The sequence below is a fragment of the Eublepharis macularius genome, chromosome 15, assembly GCF_028583425.1.
Source record: "Eublepharis macularius isolate TG4126 chromosome 15, MPM_Emac_v1.0, whole genome shotgun sequence".
Lineage (NCBI taxonomy): Eukaryota > Metazoa > Chordata > Lepidosauria > Squamata > Eublepharidae > Eublepharis > Eublepharis macularius.
The window spans coordinates 55,372,667-55,397,963 of NC_072804.1; the positions used below are offsets into that span (position 1 = coordinate 55,372,667).

General features: G+C 50.4%; 2 protein-coding genes across 4 annotated transcripts; both read right to left on the reverse strand.

Annotated features, from left to right (window-relative positions):
- Positions 1-1,887: 1,887 nt before the first annotated feature.
- On the reverse strand, positions 1,888-2,946 carry LOC129342997 (prolactin-releasing peptide receptor-like). The gene has a single exon (XM_054998957.1). It carries the CDS (start codon positions 2,944-2,946, stop codon positions 1,888-1,890), a length of 1,059 nt encoding a protein of 352 aa, XP_054854932.1.
- A 5,010-nt stretch (positions 2,947-7,956) lies between these two features.
- On the reverse strand, positions 7,957-21,708 carry CCDC61 (coiled-coil domain containing 61). Of its 3 annotated transcripts, none has more exons than XM_054999393.1 (14): positions 21,629-21,708; positions 18,599-18,829; positions 17,452-17,534; positions 15,953-16,113; positions 15,144-15,296; positions 13,824-14,043; positions 13,412-13,494; positions 13,039-13,268; positions 12,580-12,658; positions 12,373-12,491; positions 11,302-11,380; positions 10,941-11,007; positions 10,014-10,086; positions 7,957-9,394 (listed from the first exon to the last, which is right to left on the reverse strand). In XM_054999393.1, the coding sequence occupies exons 2-14, from the start codon at positions 18,744-18,746 to the stop codon at positions 9,297-9,299; spliced, it is 1,593 nt and encodes a 530-aa protein (XP_054855368.1). In that variant the 5' UTR covers positions 18,747-18,829; positions 21,629-21,708; the 3' UTR covers positions 7,957-9,296. The 3 variants fall into 3 exon arrangements, with proteins under 3 accessions (XP_054855368.1, XP_054855369.1, XP_054855367.1); XM_054999394.1 differs by having other exon boundaries at positions 13,824-14,040; positions 21,613-21,653; XM_054999392.1 differs by having other exon boundaries at positions 21,613-21,653.
- Positions 21,709-25,297: the final 3,589 nt, after the last annotated feature.

Here is a 25,297-nt window from a genome sequence, read left to right on the forward strand (position 1 = left end):
TTCCTGACGTTTCGCCAGCAGCTGTGGCTGGCATCTTCAGAGGTGTAGCACCAAAAGACAGAGATCTCTGAAGATGCCAGCCACAGCTGCCGGCGAAACGTCAGGAACTACAATGTCAAGACCACGGCAATACAGCCCGGAAACCCCACAACGACCATCAATTTAATGGTCTCGGCAAAGAGAAGCTGACAGTCTCTCCTGGAGGAGATGTCGAGAATGGACAGCGGTGTCTGGGGAGCATGGACGAAACGGAGGGTGAGATCGGAGAGCAAGCAAAAATGAGCCAGGGTCTCAAGAGGGGCCCTGGGTTCCATTCTCATTAGGAAAACCGCCAGCGCAAATCACAGCAAATCACTCGACTGCATGATGAAGAGTTCCACCGAGGCAGAAAGTCTGCGATGCCGCCCCAAAGTGCTTGCTGACGTCCCTCCTGTTTCAGCCATCTGTCAAACATACACGGCCGAGATTGTCAAACAAAATATTTTAGTCTTTGGGGCAGCTACAAAGACCGAGTCTGCTCCCCGTTTCATTTAGTAGCCGCAGGTCTGAGCAGGAATGGATTTGGAAAAGCCAGAAGTCCCATTCCTTGGTCTGCTACGGGCAACCAGGCACAACAAAAAAAGGGAACCCACCGCAACCGACTAATTGATCACAAGATCAAAACCGTATCATTGTCAACTGGTATTATTACATTCATTGCTCAAATTATTCAGCAAACAAATGATTAATATGTATGCATCAAGTGGTTGACAGCAGTAAACACTCAACAAATGTAAATCTCAGTGCAAAGCGTCAATACATATGAACCAGAAATGAATCCAAAAAACATCCAAGCATTAGTTACAATCCATACTAAATAGTAAAGAGTCCAGTAGCACCTTTAAGACTAATCAACTTTATTGTAGCGTAAGCTTTCGAGAACCACAGCTCTCTTCGTCAGGTGCATTGTCGGATTTTGAGAAGCACAGCTCTCTTTGTGCACCTGACGAAGAGAGCTGTGGTTCTCAAAAGCTGATGATGCATCTGATGAAGACAGCTGTGGTTCTTGAAAGCTGATGATGCATCTGATGAAGAGAGCTGTGGTTTGTGAAAGCTGATGATGCATTTGACAAAGAGAGCTGTGGGTCTCGAAAGCTTATACTACAATAAAATTAGTCTTAAAGGTGCTACTGGACTCCTTACTATTTTACAACTAGACTAACACAGCTAACTCCTCTGCATCGAATCCATAAAAAAATGCACTTTTTTGTTTGCTGAATAATTTGAGCAATGAATGTAATAATACCAATTGACAATGATATGGGTTTGGTCCTGTGATCAGTTAGCAGGTTGCGGTGGGGTCCCTCTTTTTGTTGTAGCTAATTATGGGCAACCATGTGGCAGAAGCTTTTGCCAGCCACGACAGGAATCTCTTGCCATGGCACAGGGCCAGTCTTGAACTCCCGATTCTGTTGTTGGGGCTGTAACATGCCGGCTCAGCCTTCTCGCCCCCACTCCTGACCCCCATGCACTCTTTGTTTCCTTCTTAAACTTGCTTGAAACATGACAGGCGAGGCAAAACCAGTTCCCTGGAGGATGCTCACATCTTTTTTAAACAAGCAAAGCAGCATGGTGCAGCCAGTTTATAATAACAGCAGTTCATTTATAGTAACCTTTCATATACCGTTCTTCTGGACAGATTAGTGCCCACCTAGGGTGGTGATCAAAGTCAGTATTGTTGTCCCCACGATGCAGCTGGGGAGCTGGGCTGAGAGTAGAGGCTGACCCAAGGCCACCTGTTGCGTTAATGACAGTTGTGAGATTCAAACCAGCCAAGTGCAGCATCTCAGCCCCGCTACTTAACCACTATGCTACACCAGTGAGAACCCACACACGGGCAAAGTCCCATCACACTGCGGTTGTGTCATGGGCAAAGGTATTGCATGAGCTGGCACGGATTGGCTTGGAAGAGGGCGTCTTGCCTCGTTTGCCCTTCTTGCAGCAGAAATAGCCCCGCAGGTGGGCCCTGAACTTGCGATGGAGAGAGGCGTAGATGAATGGGTTGTAGCAAGCTGAGGTCATGGCGGCAAAGTGGCAGGAGACTTGGGCCACGTTGATGTACCTCTTGCTCAGGATGGAGAAATTGGGGTCCAGGTCTCGGACAAGGTTGAGGACTTGCAGAGGCATCCAGCAAAAGGCGAACGCCAAGACAGAGACCACCAGAAGGAGAAAGATCTTGCGTTTCTGCCTGTTCCATTGACCCCGGTTGGGGTCAGCCAAGCCAGGAATGCCCCGACGGTGGAGGTGGACCGAGATGGAGCAGTATGAGACCGTGACAGCCAAGAGAGGAACCATGTAGCTGATGAAGAGCATGGCGCATGAGTAGGCTAGCCGCTGCGTCTCCATTCGGTCCCAGAGTTCCTCACAGATGAAGAGCTCGTGGCCAGTGCTGCTGAGGTCCAGGTAGGTCGAATAAAGTGCGGGTGGGACTGCCAAGGCCAGAGACACCATCCAGATGGCTGCCACCACCAGGCCACAGTAGCGCAGGGCCATGCGCCTCCGCACCGGGTAGGCCACCACCACATATCGGTCCACAGCAATGGCTGTGAGCGAAAGGACGGAGACATAGACGGTGGTGGCCTGCAGGAGAACCACGCTGTGGCACATGACGGGCCCGAAGAGCCAGCCTCGGTGCTCAAAAGCATAGGAGACGGTCAGAGGCACGCAGGTCAAGCACATGAGCAGGTCGCCCACCGACAGGTTGCCCAAGAAGAAGTTGGTGGCATTGTGGAGCTTCTGGTCAGCCACGATGCAGAGCACCAAGAAGGAGTTGCCCAGGCATGCCACCACCACCAGGAGGCAGTAGAGAGGGACAAAGAGTGGCTTGAACTGCAACAGGAGCTGAAGCCCGACAAAAGCATCCTCGGGGAGGCTCCAGTTCCTTGGAGGAGTGTGGTTGGACTCCATCGGGCTGGCCTGCAGAAGGACAAGAGCACAAGATGTGGCAGCCACAGACTTTTAAAGGAGGGGCTATTCAAGTGCCATTAGCCCTGATGGCTAAAGGGAACCTCTCTGTTCAGAGGCAGTCTACCTCCGAGCGCCAGATGCTAAAGGCAAACCGACAGGACTTGTGTTGGTCTCCCCAGAGGCAACTATCTGGCCACAAGATGCCATATACAGCTGGGGGAGGGGGGCATCCTGTGTGTGGCAATGGGAGAGCTGCCACTCTTGGGCAGCACCGGCCACCAGCACTGATTTCGGTAAGTCTTTTTTCCCTATTCTAAAAACAACCTCCCGTTCTTTAAAATAAAAGCTGTCGTTTTGCTTTAAATCTGTGCTCCTGTGTCAGCCCTAGAATTGCTTATGTTCTGTTTCAGCATTTCTTCAGTTCTGTATTGGATTCTTGCTAACACTATGTCTTTGTAAACTTGCATTTATTTACCCTACGGCGTTATTTCTGAAATTGTCCTTGATACTGATTGTACTACTCTCACATTGTGTAATCCGCCTCGAGTCTCAGTGAGAAAGGCAGACCATAAATGACATACATATATACACAAATAAATAAATAAATTAAGCAAACCTTCTCACCCCCCCCCCATTCTTATTATTGGCAATACAGGTGCTAAAAATACTGGCCTAGCTCAAAGGCTTGTAATTAAGATGTGAAACCCTTCCCGCACTTTGGAAAAGGTCTGAAAGTCCATTCACAGCCAGCCCCCAATTTCCCCCCCATAACTGGAAAACCCAGGCATCCTGGTTCCCAGAAATCCCCTCCTCAATTGCCAGGAAGAGAATCCAGGGAGCTGCAGGACATCGCATAATAACAACTCCAGTAATACATCTTTATGTTCACATTGTAAGTCCGTGATTACCCAAGACTATTTCCCATCCAGCTTCCCCCCCACAAGCCCGTCCAAAGATCACCTGAAATTGCCTGCATGTGATTGCCTCTCTTCTCCCCTCAAGTTCTCTTACGCTTTCGCCAAGTGTGATCCTCAAAAAATCAGCTCTTCCCACCTCGCTGCCCACGAAATGAAGGACCCAGAAACCAGTCCACACTCTGACACGCTCTGAAGCGTGGTAGGTTTGGAGTGACAGGTGTCAGGGAGATGTTCCCGAGCTGGGAGGGACAGGACAGCTCACAAGCAAAGCCCTTACCTGTGGTGGGATGATTTTAACAAAGAGGGAGGCATCACAATTGGGACATCCTTTTGGGTTCATCTGCTGGCTCAGCGACCAGAAGCTCTACGTGAATTTGTCGCGGTGTGTTTCATTGTGAGGCTTTGGTCTGAGACTCGGAGGGTGGCCTTTCTTGCATTTATTCTCCTCCCCTCCACTTCTTGGGAACTGCTGTTGTAACCCTCACCTTGCCAGTGATTTATATAGCACCATGGAAAAAGGAAAAGAAAGTAGAGCTCAATCTTAGCCAAAGCCCAGTCCTGGAACCTATCTCTGAATGCCGAGGCGCAATCCTAGGAAATGTGCTGTGCCTCTAAACATGCACAGAAAGCGTTTTCATCTCCTGCAAGTAGCCACAGCGTGCACAGACACATCTCACCGTATGTTCCCCGAAGGATGCTTCGTTCAGCGGATAAACACTTACTGGTGATCCCCAGCTCCAAGGAGGTTTGTCTTACCTCGACCAGGGCCAGGGCTTTCTCGGTCCTGGCCCCAACCTGCTGGAACTCCGTCTGCGTCAACTCGGGCTCATTCGGGTTTATCTTTCCGTCAGGTCTGCAAGACAGAGATGTTTCGCCATGCATATGGCGGTTGAGGCGGGCGGGCCACCTAAGATATTTGTATCGTCCTCCTGCTATGGGGAGAATGCATGCCCCCCCACCCCGGTTTCTGTAACCATCTATAATTGGCCAGCCTGCCCCACGGGTTAGTTAGGTTAAGTGGGCAATACGTGCATTGTTGGTTTTAGAAATTATGTTATCATTGATGTTTATATTGCTGAACCCACATACGGGGAGAGTGGAATAAATAAAATAAAAAATAATAAATATAGAAAGATTTCCCAGAGGCTTTACCTTCCATGCAAGCCCTTGTGGTCTCTCCCAACAAAACTTCAGACTGTAAGCTCCTGAGGGCATAGACCTGTCCTATCCCCCTCCTTATTCTGTAAAGCCTGCTTGAAGCCAGCTGGGTGACCCTGGGCCAGCCACAGCTCTCTCAGAGCTCTCTCAGCCCCACCCACCTCACAGGGTGTTTGTTGTTGTGGGGATAATAGTAACATACTTTGTAAACCGCTCTGAGTGGGCGTTAAGTTGTCCTGAAGGGTGGTATATAAATCGAAATTATTATTATTATTAAAGCCACATGTAACACCTCTTGTGTGCGCCAAGCCATTCCTCTATTACAATAATGTCTACAACTTGCCTGTAAGGTAGACCAACACTATTCTGACATTGCAAATGGAAGAAAGGGCAGGGACTGAGAGTGGAGGATGCGACTGCCTGGTTGATGGCAGAAGTGGGATTTGAACAGGAGGTTTGTGGCTCAGTGCTTATTTCCATTACTGCTATGCTACAGGAGCATTAACTCAGGCGAGTGGCTTCTGAGCAATGCAGTGGTTTATTTAAAAACAAACAAACATGTTATGCTCCAAAGCCAGACTGTGATAATACTAACCCAAGCAATGGCCTTTCAACATTCAATGGCAGCAGTCGAGTTCCCATTTAATTATTTCAGCATTTTATTTCTCCCCAGTGAACTTCTTGGGAGGGGGGCAATCCGAACCCGGGTCCCTCAGTTGCTAGTTCAGCACTCTAATTCCTGCGCCATTCAGCCACCTCATCCCCCTGCAGGTGTGAACCAGACTGAATTTCAAGCTGGTGCTTCTCCATTAGTAACAGAGGAGACAGCCGTGTTCGTCTGTAGTTCAAAATAGTAGAGTCCAGGAGTACCTTTAAGACTAACCAACTTTATTGTAGCTTAAGCTTTCAAGAACCACAGCTCTCTTCGTCAGATGCAACTTTATTGGAGCATAAGCTTTCGAGAACCACAGCTCTCTTCGTCAGATGCAACCTGACACTGATTCAGTACAAGACAGCTTCTTGTGTTTAGTTCTGCCTCTACAAACCCGAGACTGGCTAAGAGACAGAGTGGAGTGGTATTAAATCATGTTTCCTTCCCTCCAGGTTACTAATGGAGTAAAGGTTGCATCTGATGAAGAGAGCTGTGGTTCTCAAAAGCTTATGCTACAATCAAGTTGGTTAGTCTTAAAGGTGATACCGGACTCTTTACTCCATTAGTTACCTGGAAGAAAAGAAACATGATTTAACACCACTCCACTCTGTCTCTTGGCCAATCTTGGGTTTGTAGAGGCAGAACTAAACACAAGAAGCTGTCCTGTACTGAATCAGACCATCAGCTCTTCAAGATCAATACAGTCTAATCAGATTGGCAGCTGCCCTCCAGTTTGAGACAGAAGCCTTTCACAGCATTTACTTCCTGATGCTTAATGGGCGATGCTGGAGATTGAAGTTAGTTCCTTCCGTGTGCAAGCAGGTGCTCTGCCACGGAACCACAGCCCCTCCCCAAGCTCTTGAGATTGCACTCATTGTATTTGAGATTGCACTCATTGTATTTGGCTAGCAGTCTCATTTCTGGGCTAGCCCAAGAGTGCTGTGTCCCAAGATCCCTTGCACTGCCTTAATTTTAGTTTGCAGATCTTCGACCTTTGGGGAACCCTCCCTCACCTCTGATAAACCCATGAGCAATGCAGAGTGTGCTGGGATGTGCTACAGGCCCATGCGCCGAGTACTCCCCAAGATCCAAGCGTGCTCTTTTGCACACACACCCCCATCTCTCTGTGGCTGCAGTCTTTACAGCGGTGAATATTTTGGTGTTTTTTACATTGGCTGTTATGTGCGTGTTGATTAGGCTGTGCAAGTAGAATCACTACGCGGTCTGGTTGATGATAAATTATATTGCCTTTAGCCCCTACAACTGGGACAGAATGCAAATTCAAATAACTGATGGTTGATGAAAAGTTCAGGTGTCTTAACAGAGTGAGGAGTCATGCTTATCCAGACATATTAAAATACTATTTACGGTGATGATAATTTTTCAAGGACTATGTCATATATTGCTTCAGCCACTCCAGGGGAAGAAACGCAGACTAAGGGCAACGTTCTTCCCGAATGGGTTGGCCCCATGCCCCGTTTCAAAAATCATACTCCCCACTTTGAGAGATGCAGTGCTTCACTGTCCTTTCAACCTACGCACCCCCTTTCCAGATTTCCACCCCCAAATTTTCTGCTCCTCTCCAATACTGTCACCTGGTCAGGCTAAAATTAAGGGCCAGGGGGACAAATGAGTTGTCTCGCCCCTAGGTGCCCCTGCAGGTGCCACCCTGCACATGGGCAAAATCAGGAGCAGCCCGTACACAGGTTTTCTCTGTGGTGGTCCCTACCCTGTGGAACAGCCTGCCTGAGGAGGTCAGGAGTGCCCCCACTCTCCTGGCTTTCCACAAACAATGCAAAACAAGAATTATTCAAAGAAGTTTTTGTATCGTAGGGAGGGGGTCTCAGATGCTTCACTAATGAGTTAAGGACCATAGACTTCACCACTATGTTGCCTTATATCCTACCTGTTGTTTTAAGTATGTGCTTCTATGTACTACCTGTTACTTTAAGTATGACCCTCCCGGGTAGTTATATGTCACCTAATGTCAGCCCTAGAATTGCTTATGCTCCGTTTCAGCATTTCTTCAACTCTGTATTGGATTCTTACTAATGCTATGTCTTTAGAAACTTGTATTTTGTTTATCCTATGGCTTTGTTTATGGAAATGTCCCTGATATTGACTGTATTAATCTCGCACTGTGTAATCAGTCTGAGAGATGAGGACTATAAATAACATAAATAAATAAACAGAAGGACCCCGCTCTCATTGATGTAACAGGAGCTCTACAGCGCTGAAATGTCACTGCAACAGATGGAGACCGTAAGTTAAGGGGGGGGGAAAGTTTATTTACAAAAAGGATCACCATACACAGTCCCGCACAAGCATACACCACTATACTTCTCTGTGGGGAGAAGCTAGAAAAGAGCTTTCAGGAATGTTTAGAAAGAGGTCACAGAAAATTATGAGCCAGCCCCGCTGGAGGAGAGACCCTATCAAAGCGCTCAGGATTAATCGCTACTCAGCACAGTGGGCAAATCTGGCCGGGCTTGGTTAAGCCAGGAAACAGGCCCAGCTGTGCAAATCAGGCAGCCGTTTAACACCTGCGGAGAAATCAGGTCGAAAGAAGCCAGGCTGAAAGCACACAGGGCTGTTTTTTAACAAATATTTAAATCCAGATCTTCGCTGGCTCAGCTCGTCTTGGGTGCCTGCCCCAGCAGAGAAGAAAAACTGACAAACGAAAAACAAATAGCTTTTTCAATCATCGCTAGTGCCTCTGTCATCAAAGGGCTTTGCCGAGTCCCACTGAGGCGGCTGCTTGGCAGGGATTCCTAGCCCAGCACCCAGAGGGCAGTCTTCACCGACACACTGAAGCAAATCAGCCCCCAACCACGCCCAAGCAGAGTCAGGGAAACTCCACAGTCAGGGGGAACAACTGGGAGCAGCATGGCTGTTTTCACCCTCTTTAACATCGCGCAAAACTCACGGAACGAAGGTGTCCTCGCGGCGCGATTTCTGATGTCGTCGTGCTGCGAAAACGGAATCATGATGGGATGGCGTCAGAAATCGCGCCGTGAAGACACCCTCGTTCCGTGAGCTTTGCGCGATGTTAAAGAGGGTGAAAACGGCCTAAGTTGTTGCCTTTCCGCTGGGCAGGGCTCGAAGGAAGGGCTGCAGGGCTGTAACACTGTCGCTTTGCTCTCAAGGCGTTTCTTGAGATCAGACCTGACAGGGTGGCAGAATTAGAAGAAAGGGGTTTAGCAGGGCACTCTGATGCCCGAGAAGCCCTCCCGCACCCTTTTCTTAAGGCGCAGTGGCGGATGGCGCGGGTCAAGCTCCCAAGGCCTGCACTCTCTCTTGCATCTGATGCGCTGCAGACTCCGCACCTGCAAGTCCTAAACGGCAGCACAGAAGGGAGAAAGACTACCTGCTTCAGTAAGACATGCCGTGCGTGTACGAGCTAAGCATTTAGGAAAAACTAACACCTCCATGATTCCCACTCCAGAATAATCTTCGTATTTCAGACCCACACCCAAGTGTAGAAAAAGGGACAGTGCCAATGTTGAGAGGGAGGGGGGCGGGGGAAGCCCTTAGCAATTTCTGGCCAGTTCTCGGCAGCTGTGGGTATGTTATTGAGCTCCGCTGGAAGGCCGTTGGAAGGCACCCTCGATCCTCTGCAGGGACTACGTTCTCGTCTCGAGTTTATTCATGTATTCCTGCAAGGCCTGGAGCCGAGCGTCGATTTCAGAGAGGTCAGCTGGGGGGTCGTCATAAAGATTTTCTGTCGGGCGAGACAGCCGTGTTAAGATACACACAACCAGAAAAGCTGGGGATCGGGGTGGGGAGGCCGCCACATACCCCATAGGACAGCCCCAGCATGGTGCCCAGTACCAAGTGGCTGTGGGTGTGCCGTGGCCCAACAGCAACTGGCCTGTCCTGCACCAAAGGCACGAGCTGTTCTTTGGAATCAGGCTCAAGGACACCCTCCCCGGGATAGGTGGCACTGATGCCAAAGATCAACAACCTGGGAACTGTTCCCACAATGCCTTGCCCCAAGGAAGCCACCCAGCATCACCCTGCTTTGCTTGGAAAGCCGCAGCCCTTGGGGCTAGGGCCTTCTCTTCACTTTGAGGTGAGCTTTCACTAGATCAGAAAATTGCTACAGGGCCTAGCACAGAAAGGAGGAAGTGCTTCTTCAACTTATCCTCCCAGGGTGAGGCTGAGTGTGTGACTGGCCTGAGGGCACCTCACAAGCCCCACGGCAGAGCAAAAGTTTGAACTCAAGTCTTCCAGCTCCTAGCCTGACACTCTAACTGCGCTGGTGCTCCCCCATCCCATGAGCTCCGCAGGCTTGCCCCTCCCTCAGCTCAAAGCACCATCTCAGGCCCCGGAAGGGTTACCTTTGTCAGCTTGCTTTCCTGCAGTCGGGGTGCTCACAAGCGGCTTCCTGTGACTACTGTCCGCTCTAGGAACCTTCACAGAAAACAACAGTGGTCCATCATTTATTTCTATTTACTTGCAGAATTTATCAACCGCTTTAGAAGAAAAAACATTCAAAGGGCCTTACGAAAGCAATTAGAAACAGCTAAGAAAGCAAATTTTTGCAGCGGTTCAAATGCCAAAGAAAAACATCAACTAAAATCAACAGGGAAGAGACATCGGATGAAAACCAGACGGCAAAAAGCCACGATTTTCAAAAGCAGCATTAAAAGGGACCTCGTGAGCCAACATTAAAAGCCTAGCAGAAGAGCCAGATGTTTCCTTGGCTTGGGACGCAGGCAAGGCCAGAGGGGAGACCCTGGGGGACTTCTCCCACACAACGTCACATTTACATTGAGCCACTGCCTGTTCAAAGCAGACGTAAGCCAGGCACTGCTACTCTGCCCAGGTAGCAGCCTAGTTTAAATGGGATGCTGTGCAGGAACAAAGGCCCGCAGGGTGAGTTCTTTCCCCCTGCCTTCCCATTTAACATCAGGCCGTAACAAAAGAAGCAAGAGATGCATCTAGATGGGCCTCTCGACTGAAACGAAGGCCTGGCTCCACAGCCTGAGAGCAGAACCCTGGAGATCTGCCACCTGACAACGGCTCTGGCACCAATCGTGAGCTGGGACTGGGGAAGACTCACCCCAGCTGGGAACTCCTGCGCTGCCTTCTTTGTACTTTTAAATACTTCTATTGTACTGTTTTTATATTATTGTTTTAATTTCAAAAATTTAAATTATATTGTTGTTATTAATGTGCTGTTTTACAGAATGTAATCCGCCCTGAGCCTGCTAGTTCAGGGAGGGCGGAATAGAAGTTGAAGATAAATAAATAAATAAACTTACCCCAGATGATCCATTCCACGAGGAGCTGCTCAGGGGCTTCCGGCCCCTTCCCACTCGCTTCCGGCCCCTGAGAAACAAGGACAGACACAACAGAGCAATTACACTCGAGCAGAAGCGGCTCTTGCCCTGCTCCCACCCGCAATGGGGCAAAGACCAAGATGCCAACACCCCCCCCCCAAGAGGGGAGCATCTTGTCTAGCATTCAAGACCCCGGCAGGACATTTTTAACCATACGACTCACCCCCCCCCCACTTCTGCCTCCATAAGCGTTAGACAGTTGGCCCCACCCAATTAAGGCGGGAATTTCAGCCACACGCAAAGGGAGAATGACCAAGGGAGGCCCTGGCCAGCCTTCCCTTACCTAGAAATGGTAGGTTCAGAGTAATCGTCCATTTCGCTCCCCGAGCTCGCAGAAGAGCGCCGGCTGCGGAAGCTTTCCACTGCAGGAGAGAGCAAGTCAGGGGTGAGGCCAAAGGATACGCTTGTCCTGACTATGGCACTTGGTGCGCGATGGCGCAGGCCAGGCCATCAAATGCTGAACCAGCGTGCCTTCGAAGCAGCCACAGCAGAAGGAGCAGGCAAAACAGAAACGGATCCTCATCGAATAGGCACTTAAGCTAAAAACTGGCTGCCAAAGATTTCCTTCTCTTGGAACCGGACTCTGGAACACGAAGCTGGGCAGCAAAAGTGGGGAAGGGGGGCTGCCATGAGGACGGGAACTCAGCAGGAACCGCCTCCCTCTCCTGTGAACGTGACCTGTTTGTGCAACATTCCTCTGTTCACGAGAGGGCGGGAGGGCGATTTGTCAAGCCCCTCTGCCTAGCCCACCCCTTCCGAACTCGCCATCCAAATCGGAACACAAAACAAAAGAGCAGCAGATGGAAATGCCTGGCAATCAGATCCAATTCTTTAGAAAGGCAAATTTTGCAAGTAATTCTGTATCGGGGGGGTTGTGGGGAGGAGAATTCGACAGAACAGAACAAAAAGTTAACTCTTCCAAAACTGACAGCAGTTGGCCAAAAGACAGCTCAACCCTCGCTTTTACTTCTTTGTCTTTCATGTCCCGGGTGCTCGTTATAAAATCTAAAACATGTTTAGTTCTGCAAAGGAATAGGCCAGACAGGTCCCTGGCTTGCAGGCTCACGAGCTGAAAACGCCAGACCAGAGGGGCAAGGGGGCTTGGAGAGAGAAGGGCGAACTTAAAAAGGAAGATAAAACTTTTCTAGTGATTAGCAAGCGAGCTGGAAAGGAATCACAGAAGCGAACGAGCACCAAGACAGAAATAATGTGTGCCCACCATGTGCCACGGACTCTGTAGGACACATAAATGGTGCCACAAGACCCGACTAGGGGAGCTTACATGTAGCTTTGCTCAGTTGCAGAAATTGTCCCCTTCATCTCTGAGGCAGCCTGTATCTCAACAACGCCCTACCTGAAGAACTCCTGCCACGGGACTTCCCAGCTGTGCTGAACGCTGCCAGCCCTCTGGACTGAGTGTGGCGCCAGCCACTTGGTGGGGTGTCGCCCATCCCTCGACGGAGGTATCGCTTGCTGAAGCGGAGAGGACAGTTAGCAAGACAGGTCAGACATGAGGAGAGGGGAGAAGCAAGAAAGCCCTCTCCAGAGAAAAGCCACTCACTTGTTTTGCTCTGCTTCCTTCTGCTTGCGTTCCCTGGCCTTCACATAAGCCGTGGGGTCGAAGCGTGGTCCCCGGGAGCCTAGGGGAGTGGAGAGAGGCCGATTTTCAGAATGGCTTGCTCCCTTAGAAACACAGGGGGGTGCCTGACTAGATAGGCAGCACTGGCATTTAGGGCTTCGCGTGGCTTTCTTGCCCCCCGTATAAAACAGAAGCAAATTATGCAAGGTCTCTATACGTTTCTATACGTATGTCTCTATACGTTTGTTCCGTTGTAAAATTTGGCTTTTATTGGCATAGAGTTTGGATTGTTGGGGTATCCGTTGATAGGAGGTGTGCTGGCAGACTGTAACAATGTGGAGTTCTCCCCATATTTAAGTTCAGACTTGGGACCAGACCAGCCAATCTGGTGCTCCGGCCAATGAAGGGGATACCAGACGGTGAGAGCCACCCACTTCTCACCTGTAGGGGACGGGGACTGCCGTGTGAGCCGGCCCTGGCTCCCGCTGCGCCCCTCCCTGGATGTGGACCGGTGTCGGCTGGGCACCCAGGCCCCACTGTGCTCCCGAGAGTTTGACCGTTCCCCCGAGGTGGACCGGCGATCCTCTTTCCTCTTGGCGGCGTTGCTGGTTCGGTTCAGGCTGGGGCGGGTGAAATGATTCTGGGGAGACGGTGCGGTAGGGGTGAAGCGCCTGGGAAGGGAAGGGGGAAGGAAACACACAGAGCTCAAGGGACAACGCTCAGTGTATGCACGGCCCATGGCAGAGCACGGGATCGGGTGCAAGGGCCTGCTCCTAATAACAAACCACGTGATCGGCCTGAGGCCTTCCCTCACCCCTTCTTGTATAATGCCAGCTCCGTGGTCAGGCTCTTCACCCGGATCCGGAGGCCCCTCTCGGTCGCTTTCAGCTCGGCCAGCTGGAGCAGAGAGACAGAGGAAGAGCTCTGGGTGGTTCACCGAACACTTTCAAAGGACAGTCAGATTCCACCAGCGAGAGACGGGTATTTCAAAGAGAGAAGCAAAACTCCGGGGCCTCCCCAAGCGCATGCAAAATTCCTGGATATTTGCATAATGTAAGCACATGCGGGCAGCAGAATTCGGATCTTCCCAGCTGGAGTTTGGATTTTTAGGGCACTGCATTTTCCCCCAGGCATAGCACTGGCCACGCCTCGCGAACATCCCCCCCTCCAACCCTTGCAGCCTCTCACAGGGCAAGGGGGAGGGTCCCACCGATCGACCGGCCCACCTCGTCGGCCAGCTGCCGGCTCTCCTGCAGCCGCTTGTTGGCTGCCCGCTGGTGCTTGGCCCTCTCCTTGGCCAGCTCCTCCTCCAGGCTCTGCACCACTTTCTTGAGGATCTTCGCTTCCTTGAGGGCGCTGCTCTTGCTGGCCAGCTTCAGCTCCTCCTGCAGGGCCAGCAGGGCCGTCTCCACCGCCTGCTTCTCCTCCAGGACCTGCTGCAGCCTGCTGGGGCAGAGGCAGGAGGGGTTCAGGGAGCGGGAAGGAGGCGGCTTCAAAAGGGAGAGCAACCCGCTTGCCACACGGGAGGCCCGGGGTCGAATCCTGCGCATCTCCCCTTAAAGGACCCAGAGGAGTCAGCCGTGTTAGTCTGCAGTTCCAAAATAGCAAAGAGTCCAGCAGCACCTTTAAGACTAACCAACTTTACTGGAGCATAAGCTTTCGGGAACCACAGCTCTCTTCGTCAAATGCATCTGACGAAGAGAGCTGTGGTTCTCTAAAGCTTATGCTCCAATAAAGTTGGTTAGTCTTAAAGGTGCTACTGGCCTCTTTCCCCTTAAAGGGTAGAGGAATTCTGGTGTCAGCAAAGTCCTTTCTCTGCCCCAAAGCACGGAGAGCCGCTCCCATTCTCCGGGAGACCGTTCTGAGCTGGAGAGACCAACGGTTTGACTTGGCCTAAGGCCGCTTGCTCAGCAAACCCGCAAGCCAAGACCCTCCGGTTTCCAAGCATTTCCAGCCAAATGCGTTGAGTGTTACTGACTCCTCCTGGTTTTAGGTCCTGCTGCTTTTGCTAACGGGTGTTCTGACCTCTTGGGGTCTTCTTCAGCACTAAATGTGATATATTTGACGGGGTTAGTCAATCTCTTTGCAAGTCAGCTAGCTTGACAGATAGGCACCAGACAGGTGAACAGGGAAAAGGCCCACAGTGGCATGGAAGGAAACCAGCCTTAGAACGTGGCCCCTACGAGAGGTGCTTACGGGTCTGTGATCTACCCACTAGATACCACATCCTTCCCAAAGCTACTGGTGGTGTGCAGTGGAGTGGTTAGAGTACTGAGTTCAAATCCTCACTCACTGTGTGACCTTGTGCCAGTCACTCTCCTTGAGCCTAATCTACCCCACAGGGCTGTTGTGAGGACTAAACAGGGATGTGTAGACAGATGCCAGTCTCTCTCCCACAACCACCCCATATCCTAAATGACCAGAAGAGGCACCACCCTGAAGGTACATCTCCAGCAGAGAGCCGGGGATCCCTCTCCGGGATGCTAGACGTGTTCACACGCAGCCGCTCAAAGTAAGGAACAACACTCCCCATACACCCCACTCACTCGTCCCGGAGACGGCGGATCTCAACATCTCGGAAGTCCTTGCCTGGCTTCGCCTTCAGCACGGCCAGCTCCTCCTTCAGCTCTCGGATCACCTTCTGCAGGACGACGGGGTCCGGCTTCCCCACGTAGGGTAGCGGCAGAGGGTAGTGAATCCTGCCAGGAGGCCACAAAACACAGCCACACGTCACAGCCCACTTCGAACATCGTGGAGGAGAGGAGGCAGGTCTGCCCCAGAAATTTACACAGCCGGGGAACCACCAACATACTGGCCTAAGGTCAGCGGGCAAACCCTATCCGCTCTCTTCCCTTTGACCTTTAGAGCATGAAATAGGAAGCCCATGTTCCCATCTGGTGAGTTGGTGTTTGTGATTTGTGATGCATCAACCACCATTAAACACTACACACTATACAATTCAAAAGGATTCACGTCCGTATTTCATCCACTTAGACACATAATGTTTCTATTGACAGCGTTTGGTGAAGGGGACAAGGGGGGCCACACGACTATGTTTTTCCCTGGGCTGTCTCTCTACAGTCTTGCCCACAAATGGGAATAAGCGTTTCAGCTCAGCAGATGGGTTTCCCCTCTCCCAACCAGCCACTACCTCAGGTTGGTCAGCAACTCCGGAGGGGTTTCTGCCTCTCTGAGCAACACGGGCTGAACCCAGCCCATACAATGACCTTGGAAAGGGATTCCAGCGTCCTGCCATTCTTTTCCTATACCTGCTTACCTCACCCCATGTTCAGTGCCCCCTCTTGCGCCATCCTTCTCCCGGCCCCCTCAAGCAGGATTTACCCTTTGCACACACCTGTCAAATTCCACGGAGTAGATCAGTATCAGGTAGCGCTTGGAGCTCAGCGGGGAACTTTTGGTGGCAGACGTGTGCCTCGGGCCCATCCCGATCTTCCTGCTCCGCAGCGCCTCCAAGTCGGTGTAGGTGAGGAGGTCCAAGGTGACTGACTCACTGCTCTATAGGGGAGGGGGGACACAGTAGCACATCAGGAGCCATTGACACAACCCTGTTCATCCAAGACTGAGCATCCTTGAGGTAACAGGGCCCCTGCTGGATGAGACAACAAGTCCCTCTAACTAGACATCCGGTTGCCATTATCGGCCAGCCTCAGGGAAGCCCAGAAGAGGGACCAGCTGTTGTTCGTTGCAGCATCTGGTCTTCCGAGGTACAATGCCTCCGAACACGGACGTTCCGTTTACTTCAGCAATCTGTTTACACAGCCAAAGGCAACGTGGTGGCGCAAACAATGTGACAGACAGCCAATAACCCTGGCCATATCAAAGGTTCTTGAACCTCTTTCCTATTTATCCCCCAACAAATGATGGAAGCAAGAGCGGGGGTGTTATTCGGCAGCACCAAATTCACCGAAGCTACTCAGAAATGAAGATGAGGAAAATGCCAGGTAGTTCGCAAGAGGCAGTCCAGGCAAGCCCGATCTCGTCAGAGCTCGGAAGCTAAGCAGGTTCGGCTTTGGTTAGTAATTGGATGGGAGACCTCCAAGGAAGACCAGGGTCGCTATGCAGAGGCAGGCAATGGCAATCCACTTCTGTTAGTCTCTTGCCATGAAAACCCCAGCAGGGGTCGCCATAAGTCAGCTATGACTTGGCGGTGCTTTCGATCACCAGTAAGGAATTGTGGCAGACGTTCCCTGAGCCAAAGGATGCGCTACCACCCTGAGGGACAGGAAGATTTCCCCCTGCCCCGCGGAACAGACAGAGGACATTCAAGGGCGGAAAAGAATCCTGGGGCAGTGGCACGGGGAGGACTTCTTCCCATCTCCAACCAAGAACTGGTTGAATGCCACTTTACAGAGAACACTCACAGATCCCAAGAGGATTTGGGATGTGTCTGCAGCTTTCCGGCAACTCCTCCATCGTCCCAACCGAAAGGCCTCTTTTCAGCATGGTGCTGGCCAAAGCAAAAGCACTCTCCTGTGGGGCTTAATGCAAAAGCACGGCATCTTGCTGAAACTTGTGCAGGAGGCCGGAGAAAGCGCTTTAGCCTTGACTTGCGTCATGCTGAAATCAAGCCTGGTTCAGGAAGATGGGCCGCTTCTCAGATGGAAGAATATTTCCTCTTGGGAGGCTGGCATTCAGTCCACAGACCCTCAGCCAGAAGATCAGTCTGTGTCCATGCAGGGATGCTCACAGAGCTCTTCTCTGGTCTTGGGCAGATAATTACTAGAGCAAAAGGCAGGCCCGGTTCATGCGAGCGGAGGTTTTTCCATTTGCCCATGCCCCCAATCCTTGAGATATCTACTGGTGCAGCTCTCGCTGAGCCACATGAAACCTTACCTGCGTAAGGGCCGACTCCAGCATGCTGCAAAAGATCCCAAACTGCTTGAAATTCCCCGTCTTGTGTGTTAGGTCTTCAATGACTAGAAAGGATCAAAAACAAACAAGAACTGACCACACTTGGGATTCCTGGCTCAAGAAGATGGAGCTTCTGAGATAATGCCACTTGAAGACTTCCTTCTCATGTGACAGAGAGAAAGAGACCCCATCCCCCTTTACAAGGAGATCAGCCTACAAAAGGTCTCCAGGAAGGCACGTCCGTCTCAGGCCCCAAAGCCAGAAGGAACAGGAGGTAGCATTGGCCCATTTATTTACTCAGGGGTTTTCTTCCCCTATGTCTCCACGAAAAAAAACTCCCTGGAGTCAATTCCCATTAGTGTTGAAACGAAACATAATCATGAAAAAAATAACTGATCAATACTTAAAGCCACCAGCTGGAAACCACATCATTAAACAAAAAAGGCCCAGACCTGCAGGGACAAAAACAATCAGTGTAAAAGAAGAAAAAAATTACATACAAGGAATCAAAAGATCAAAGTATAGTCAAGGCCAGGAAAAAAAAACCAGGCCAGCCATAAAAAAACCCCTTAAAAACAATATACAGGCTGTAAAGTAGATGGCAGGACTTTTTTTCTGGGAAAAGAGGTGGTGGAACTCAGTGGTGGAAATCAGAACCGTACAATGATGTCACTTTGGGTCAGCTGGAACAAGGGGGGAGTTTTTTAAAGTTTAAATGACCCTGGGAGTGCAATCTAAACTCCCCTCTGTCTGGAGATCAGGGGGCAGGGCCATCGGCCATGTGACCATTTTCAAGACGTGCCGGAACTCCATTCCACCGCGTTCCAGCTGGAAAAAAGCCCTGGTAGATGGTAACTTTAAAGAGCCAAGTGGGGAAATAACTAAAATGTAGAAAGAAACTCAGACAAAAGTCTGGGTGAATAAAAACGTGATGCCCAACAGTCTGAGAAGGCACCGGGCTAGCTGCCGCTTGCCACGCGCTGCTGTGTCCCAGCCCCCAGAAGATCTGAGCAGAGTGCGGCATGCAGCACAGGTACTGGATGCTCAACAATGCCCCTTTGCCCCTGGCCCTGCACTGGGGGGCTCCTCGGCCCTCCCACTTCCCCACCATCGACCCTCTGCGACTCACAAGCAGCATCAAACTCTCCTCGCCACTGGTCCGTGGTCAGGCGGTCCTCCACTTCCACCTCCAGAAGGTTCCCCTCCACCGTCATCCGCACGACATGCTCCACGCCCCGAAAGACGTAGTCCGCTTGCAGCCCTTGCAGCTTGGCCATGGCAGCCCTGACGAGCTCTCGGCCTGCCTAGCAGGAGAGGAGGTTCACCGCCTTCCCGTCCCCAGTGGTTTACTCGAAGTTTTCTGCACAGGCAACAAGAGAGCAGGGAAGCTAAGCAGAATGGCAAGAAACAGCAGCGGGGCAGCAGGATCAGAGTCCAGTGGCAACTTAGAGACCAACAAGAATTCCAGAGTGTAAGCTTTCGAGAGTCAGTGCTCCCTTCTTCAGACACGAATCCCTAGCTTTTAAGCCCAATCTCCTGATTCAATGTCTTTCTTCCGAGTGAGTTCACCTTGATTCCCCTAAGCCTCAGAAGCCGTTGAGGCTAGGGTTGCCAACTTCTTAAGGATTGGAGTCCAGTGGCACCTTAGAGACAAGATTTCCAGGGTGTAAGCTTTCGAGAGTCAGAGCTCCCTTGGTGTCTGAAGAAGAGACTCTTGAAAGCGTACACTCTGAAAATCTTGTTGGTCTCTAAGGTGCCACTGGATGAAAATCCTGCTGTTCTACTGCAGACCAACACGGCTGCCCACCTAAACTACCAACAATGCAGACATCCATTCAAACCTGCTATGGGCAATAGGGTAGTCTCAGCTCAGAGCCCAAATGACTGTTATAATTTGAGACACAGAGGAGTTTTCTGCTAGGGTGGAAGGAAACCTGTGTGGGCTTGCTTTCATTACTTCTTCCTATAGCGTGCAGATTGGCTCGCTCACTGGAGCTACTCATCCCATATATATCGGTATGTAGTCTACCCACTCACAGCTTTGGCATGCCATGTTCTCAACTGCGTGACTCTACAGAGTGGGGTGGTGCGATGTTAGATGTAATTCTGCAAACTAAACAGTTAAGAGGGAAAAGCAAAGCAACTGGTGTATTTCTCATCTACTTTTCAATCATGGAACAAACACTTTTTTGGCTTGTAGAAAGCTGGCTGAAAAGCACAGGGGAAAATCGAGTTTTAATTGGGGCAGGAGGGGCTGTTCTTGGGCAGCGCCCACTGGAATGAGGATTGGGGTGTGGGTAGTTAAGAGGAGCCTCCCCCGTTTTGCTTTGTGAAATGCTGGAAGGTACAACGTACGGAAGACATAAGAGGAAAAACCAGTTGGGTGGGGTGAATGCAATGAGGGGGTTCTATGGAAACATTCAAGATGTTGTAGCTTTAGGGAGTAAATATTGGAGAGATGTGGGGAGATTATATTGAGGGAGTAAGCAAGAGGTATACAGGTAAGGCAACAGTTCTCAAATTGTGGATCAGGACTGAAAAGTGGGTGGCAACTCTCATACAGGTGGGAGGTGGGGCCAGGTTCAGGACAAAGGAACAGAACTGGTTTTGTTTCAGTATAAGGTGTGAAATGGCCAAGCAAGACAGGCTCTTGGCTCAGCAAAACTTTACACCTTCAAATAATAAAACATGAAACGCAAACTTGGACAGTAGTAAAGAGTCCAGTAACACCTTTAAGACTAACCAACTTTATTGTAGCATAAGCTTTCGAGAACCACAGCTCTCTTCGTCAGATGCAACTTTATTGTAGCATAAGCTTTCGAGAACCACAGCTCTCTTTGTCAGATGCAACCTGACGGTTGCATCTGACAAAAAGAGCTGTGGTTCTCGAAAGCTTATGCTACAATAAAGTTGGTTAGTCTTAAAGGTGCTAGTGGACTCTTTATTTTTTTGCAACTACAGACTTAACACGGCTAACTCCTCTGGATCCATAAACTTGGACAGTGTGAAGAATCTTGCGTTTTACATTGGGGAGGATGAAAAGCAGGGCAGAGGGGCTGCAAGCAGGTCCCAAACAGTAAAGTTCAGAGGCAGATCCCGCTTCAAGAAGCTGAAGAACCAACCGTTTGGGGGAAGGTGTGAATTAATATGGCATTAGTATGTGTGAGCGGAAGGGTGAGGTGGCAGAGAACAAAATTGCAACAAAGGATTACATGGAAATAATTCCAGCGGCAGCTACTATTAGGAGCACAGCCATCAGGCGGGGGTAGTGGTGGTTAGAATTAGGGAAGGCACATTATTTATTTAACTTTGTTTATCTGCTGCTCCCCTCCCAACAGGGACCCAAAGCAGCTTACATTGTTCTCCTCTCCTCCGGCTTATCCTCACGACAACCCTGTTAGGTGGGTTAGGCTGAGAGTGTGTGGCTGGACAGTGAGCTTCCATGCCAGAGGGGGGGGGAAATCGAACCGAGGCCTCCCAGATCCCAGTCCCTCAGTCTGGCCACTACGCCCCTTCCTCCATTGTACCCCTACAACAGCTCTGTGGAGTAGTCTTGGCTGAGAGTATGTGACTGGTCCATGGTCACCTGGCCAGCTTCTGTGGCAGAGAGGGGACTCGAACCTGGGACTCTCAGATCCTAGTCCAACGGGACTGAAGTGTGTGGGGGCGGGGAGTGGTACGGCTTTTTTGGTGAATGCAAAAATTCCAGAAGAACCGAATCCATACAGAACCTTGTCTTGGAACAACCAAATAAGGGGGAGATAGAAACTGGGTATTGGGGGGGGGCTCTCTCACTAGTATTAACGCGTAGGGTTGCCAGCTCCAGGTTGGAACATTCCTGGGGGTTTGGGGTGCAGCCTGGGGGAGCAGAGTTTGGGGAGTGGGTCTAGCAGAGTCTCCCCTCCAAAGTTGCCACTTCCTCCAGGATAACTGATCTCTGTGGCCTGGAGGTTAGTGGCAATTCCGGGAGATCTTCAGCCCCCACCTGGAGGTTAGCAACCTCAACCTCCAAAGTTGGGAGGGGGCGTTTTCTGGAGAATGAAGGCTGGGCAGGCCTGAAAACGCAAAATGGGGGGCTATAATTATAATTCATAATTATAATTGGTTAGAATTAAGGGAGGGGGCGCCCCAACCGCCGCTCACCTGCGCGCCGCCTCACCTCAACTGCCGCCTCTGCCGACCGGCTCCCACCTTTCCGCTTCTCCCATTGGCCCCCAGCGCAACGGCTCCCACGCTGCCATTGGATCGCCAGCGCGTCAGTCAGCTGCCCCGCCGCACCGAACGCCGCACCAGCCGGCCGTCAACGCCAAGGGCCCGCCCCTAGTGGCGGCCCCTCCTTCCCTTTTGTCCCCCGTCCTCTTTCTCATTGGGAGAGGAAAGCGAGACAGAAAGTCACGATTGGCCAGCTGTTGAAGCCCGCCTTTGCCGATGGGCTGTCAGGTGTCGATCATCAAGGAGGCGAGCGGGAGCTTTTCCGTAGTGACGTAATGAAGAGTCGGCACGGTAGAGGCGTTGCTCTAGTTCCCCCTCGTGGTCGATGGATGCATAGCTGCCGTCGGCGTGGCTGGGAACTCTTTGAGAAATCAAGAGCCGCCAGTTCGAGACACGAGTGGGTCAGGTTCGCGACGGAACATGGGAAAATTTTACTGTGGTTTGTTTAATTATTTTGAATGTCATTATGGTTCGTGTAATGTGCGTTTTGAGGATCTGTGTACCTCACTTTGGGGGGAGCGGAATGACTTTAAATACATTTTCCTTACTCACCCCCCCACCCCCAAATTTGCAGTTCAGTTGACTGGTCTCCCTGCTTACAACCAGTTGAAGCTCCCTGAGAATGCAACAATACTTTGACAAGTGTGGGACACTCAGGAATCCAGGTTTAGAGGACAGAGGCTGAGCTATAGGAGCTGCCCCCAGCAGCTTGACTACCATATCCTGAGCTGGTCACCCACCAGGAGGAACTGGGCCCCCCTGGAGTCCTTAAGTCAAACAACCGTTAAGGGATCTTCGATACAACTTCCAAGCCGTTTTTTGTAATAGGAAAATAGTGGCATGAAGCCAACCTTCCTTCAACCTCACTGGCTCTGGTTGGAAGAAGAGTCACTGAAGATGGGTCCTGAGGCCATTCAGGGCCGAAATTGGGCCCAAAATGGCAAAAAGGGGCTGAAAATGGCCAAAAAGGGGCCCAAAACAATCAGGATTGGGCTGCTGCTGAGTGGGAGAGTGATCCACCACCTGTCAGATGCCCGATCTGGGCCGTTTTGGCCCCAATCCAGGCTGAAACGGGCCCAAAATGGCCGAGAGTAAGGTGGGCGAGGCCACCTGACATGTGACCTCTTTGAGGAACTGCTGGAACTGCGTTCCTGCGCGTTCCCCCTCGAAATGAGCCCTGCATATAACAAAAATAAAGTAAAATTTAGCAGCATCAGTGTAATCATCAATAACAACTTATGGTTTGTCAAATTACTGTATTCATAAAGGTCTCTGAAACACTTCCTTCCTGGATTTATTTCCTTGTCTAGCCAACACACTCTTGAATGCCTCTTACTCAGCAGCAGTCCTTTTGCCTTGTAGGGCAGATTGAAAACATTATTTTATGCATTTGTGGTGTCTGGATGATCAACGCCTGGGCTGGATCTTGACATTCTGCCCTGTGCATACTGGACACTGTATATTTGCTCATGATGACCTGTGAGCCAAACAAATGCATTCAGTTACTAGTAGTAAATTTCACGCCACCCCCTGCCCATGCCAGGCACCAAAGCAGCAAAACCAGGCTCCCACAGACAAGGTAGGGGCTTTTACATTCTCGATAGACTCCCCAGGCATAGAGAAAAATGAATTCATAAATTAACCAGAAAGGGGAGAAAACAAGACGGAGCATGCCTTTAGCGGTACCGAATGTGAAGAGCAGCTAAGAGTCACATGACGGAGGGAAACATGGGGGAGAGGAAATCAGCCTCTTGAGAACTCATGTGAGCAAAAGCACAGCCATTTTTCTTGCTAGCTTGAGATACAAAGCGGCTTTTGCCTGGCCTTGAGTGTCACTGTACAGCAGAGAAATAGCTTAGCCAGCAAGGCCAGAAGCAGTAAACAAGTGCTGGATGAAACCAGCTAGATAAGTTGGGAAAGTTTCACTTAGGGCTGAAAGAAGAGGCCTTTTGCCTCACCAAGAAGGTGGGTTTTGTCTCAGAAAAAAACAAGGGGTATAAAAGATCCTCCCCGCCATTTTAGGGAGGGCTCAGGGTGCTTTTACCTGCTTGAAACTCTGTACCCCTTTTCTTCTTGGAATAAAATAGTTTCCTCTTTAAAATTCTCCAAATCTTAGTGAAATCATTGGGCAAAGCACCAAGTCACAAACCTTGCTATTTTTGCAATACCTAGAGAATCCTGGAGATGAATTTTTTTGTGGGATGGGTGGACTTTGAAGTGTCTGCTCCCCCCCCTCCCAATTCTGCCAAGGGTCGCAGCTTTTCCAGTATGAATTTGAAATACCCCATGTTCATGGCTTTATTTCCATCCAATTTAGGCCCGGAGAGCCGAGGAGATTGACCCAGGTAATGTTTTCAGTGGAGACATTCTCACCTTCCCCTTGTTGGCTCTTTCTCTCTTCCTGCTCGCGGGCAGCAAATGCCACCTCCCTGCCATTCATAATGACGTTGCCCTGCCTTCTCCCCATTCACGAGGAAGGTGTCCCACCCACACTTCATTCATTGCATCTTTCCCAGGACGAGCCTTCCCTTTTCATTCATGATCTCAGCGCCCCCTAGTGGAGGGAGAGCCCTGCAGCATTCTCTAGGCAATTTGGGGCTGTTTTACCACTTAGAACCAGAATGGTGATGCGTGGGGTGGGCGTGGGGAGGGATTCCAAAAACAATCATCACCTAATTCCTTTATATCAGGACCAGGCACAAGGTACTCAAGCTTCGAGGGACCAAAACCTTTTGAGAGCCAGTCTGGTGTAGTGGTTAAGAGCGCGGGACTCTAATCTGGAGTTTGAGTCCCCACTCCTCCCCTTGAAGGCAGCTGGGTGACCTTGGGCTAGTCACGGCTCTCTGGAGCTCTCTCAGCCCCACCTGCCTTACAGGGTGTTTTGTTGTGGGGGTAATAATAACACACTTTGGAAATTGCTCTGAGCGGGTGTTAAGTTGTCCTGATGGGCGGTATATAAATCAAATGTTGTTATGATTATATTATTATTATTTTCTCAGGCTCACTTCCAAGTGCGTGAGAAGACCCCAAAAGTCGGCACTCTCTCCAAACGGAGAGGAGGAGGCATGGCTTCTGTACATCTCCTGTGGTTTTCCTTTGACTTGAGTTACGTCAACTCTTGAAATCTGCAACACGTCTTGGTAGCCATTTAAAAAAACCTGGAAACGAGAACAAGATTGTGTGGCAGGTAGTTTGTGTGACACATCGGATGCAGCCAGGCCCTATTTCAGGGAACTGACCTGTAGGCGGGTTGTGCAACTATGGAATGCAGAATCACAATATTTTTATCCCACCTCTACAAAAGTCGGAGGCAACCGATTGCTGACACACGCACCAAACACACAGTCAATAACTCACTGCTTCTGGACAATAAGCTCATCAGGGAGAAAGATTGTGTTACCTTTATATGTGCAGGGATGCGTTTAAAATGCTTAGGATGGCATTGAGAGTCATACAAAAGAAAATAACAAACCAAGATTACATTACAGTGTTTAATTCCAGAGGGCTGGTCGTTTTGCATCCCAAACAAAACAACAAGGTACCTTGTGGCTTCTTATAGACTCACACATTTATTGGGTCAGAAGTTTGGGGGAGGGCCCGGGAGGTGTTCAGGGGC

Excerpts from the sequence above, each read along its gene's own strand:
- LOC129342997 (XM_054998957.1), bottom strand. The coding sequence starts at position 2,946 with ATGGAGTCCAACCACACTCCTCCAAGGAACTGGAGCCTCCCCGAGGAT.
- CCDC61 (XM_054999393.1), bottom strand. The coding sequence starts at position 18,746 with ATGGCCAAGCTGCAAGGGCTGCAAGCGGACTACGTCTTTCGGGGCGTG. Across the intron at positions 14,044-15,143 it reads ATCCGCCGTCTCCGGGACGA|CAGGCTGCAGCAGGTCCTGG; the intron begins GTGAGTGGGGTG and ends CCTCTGCCCCAG. Across the intron at positions 11,008-11,301 it reads TCTGAACCTACCATTTCTAG|GGGCCGGAAGCGAGTGGGAA; the intron begins GTAAGGGAAGGC and ends CTTGTTTCTCAG.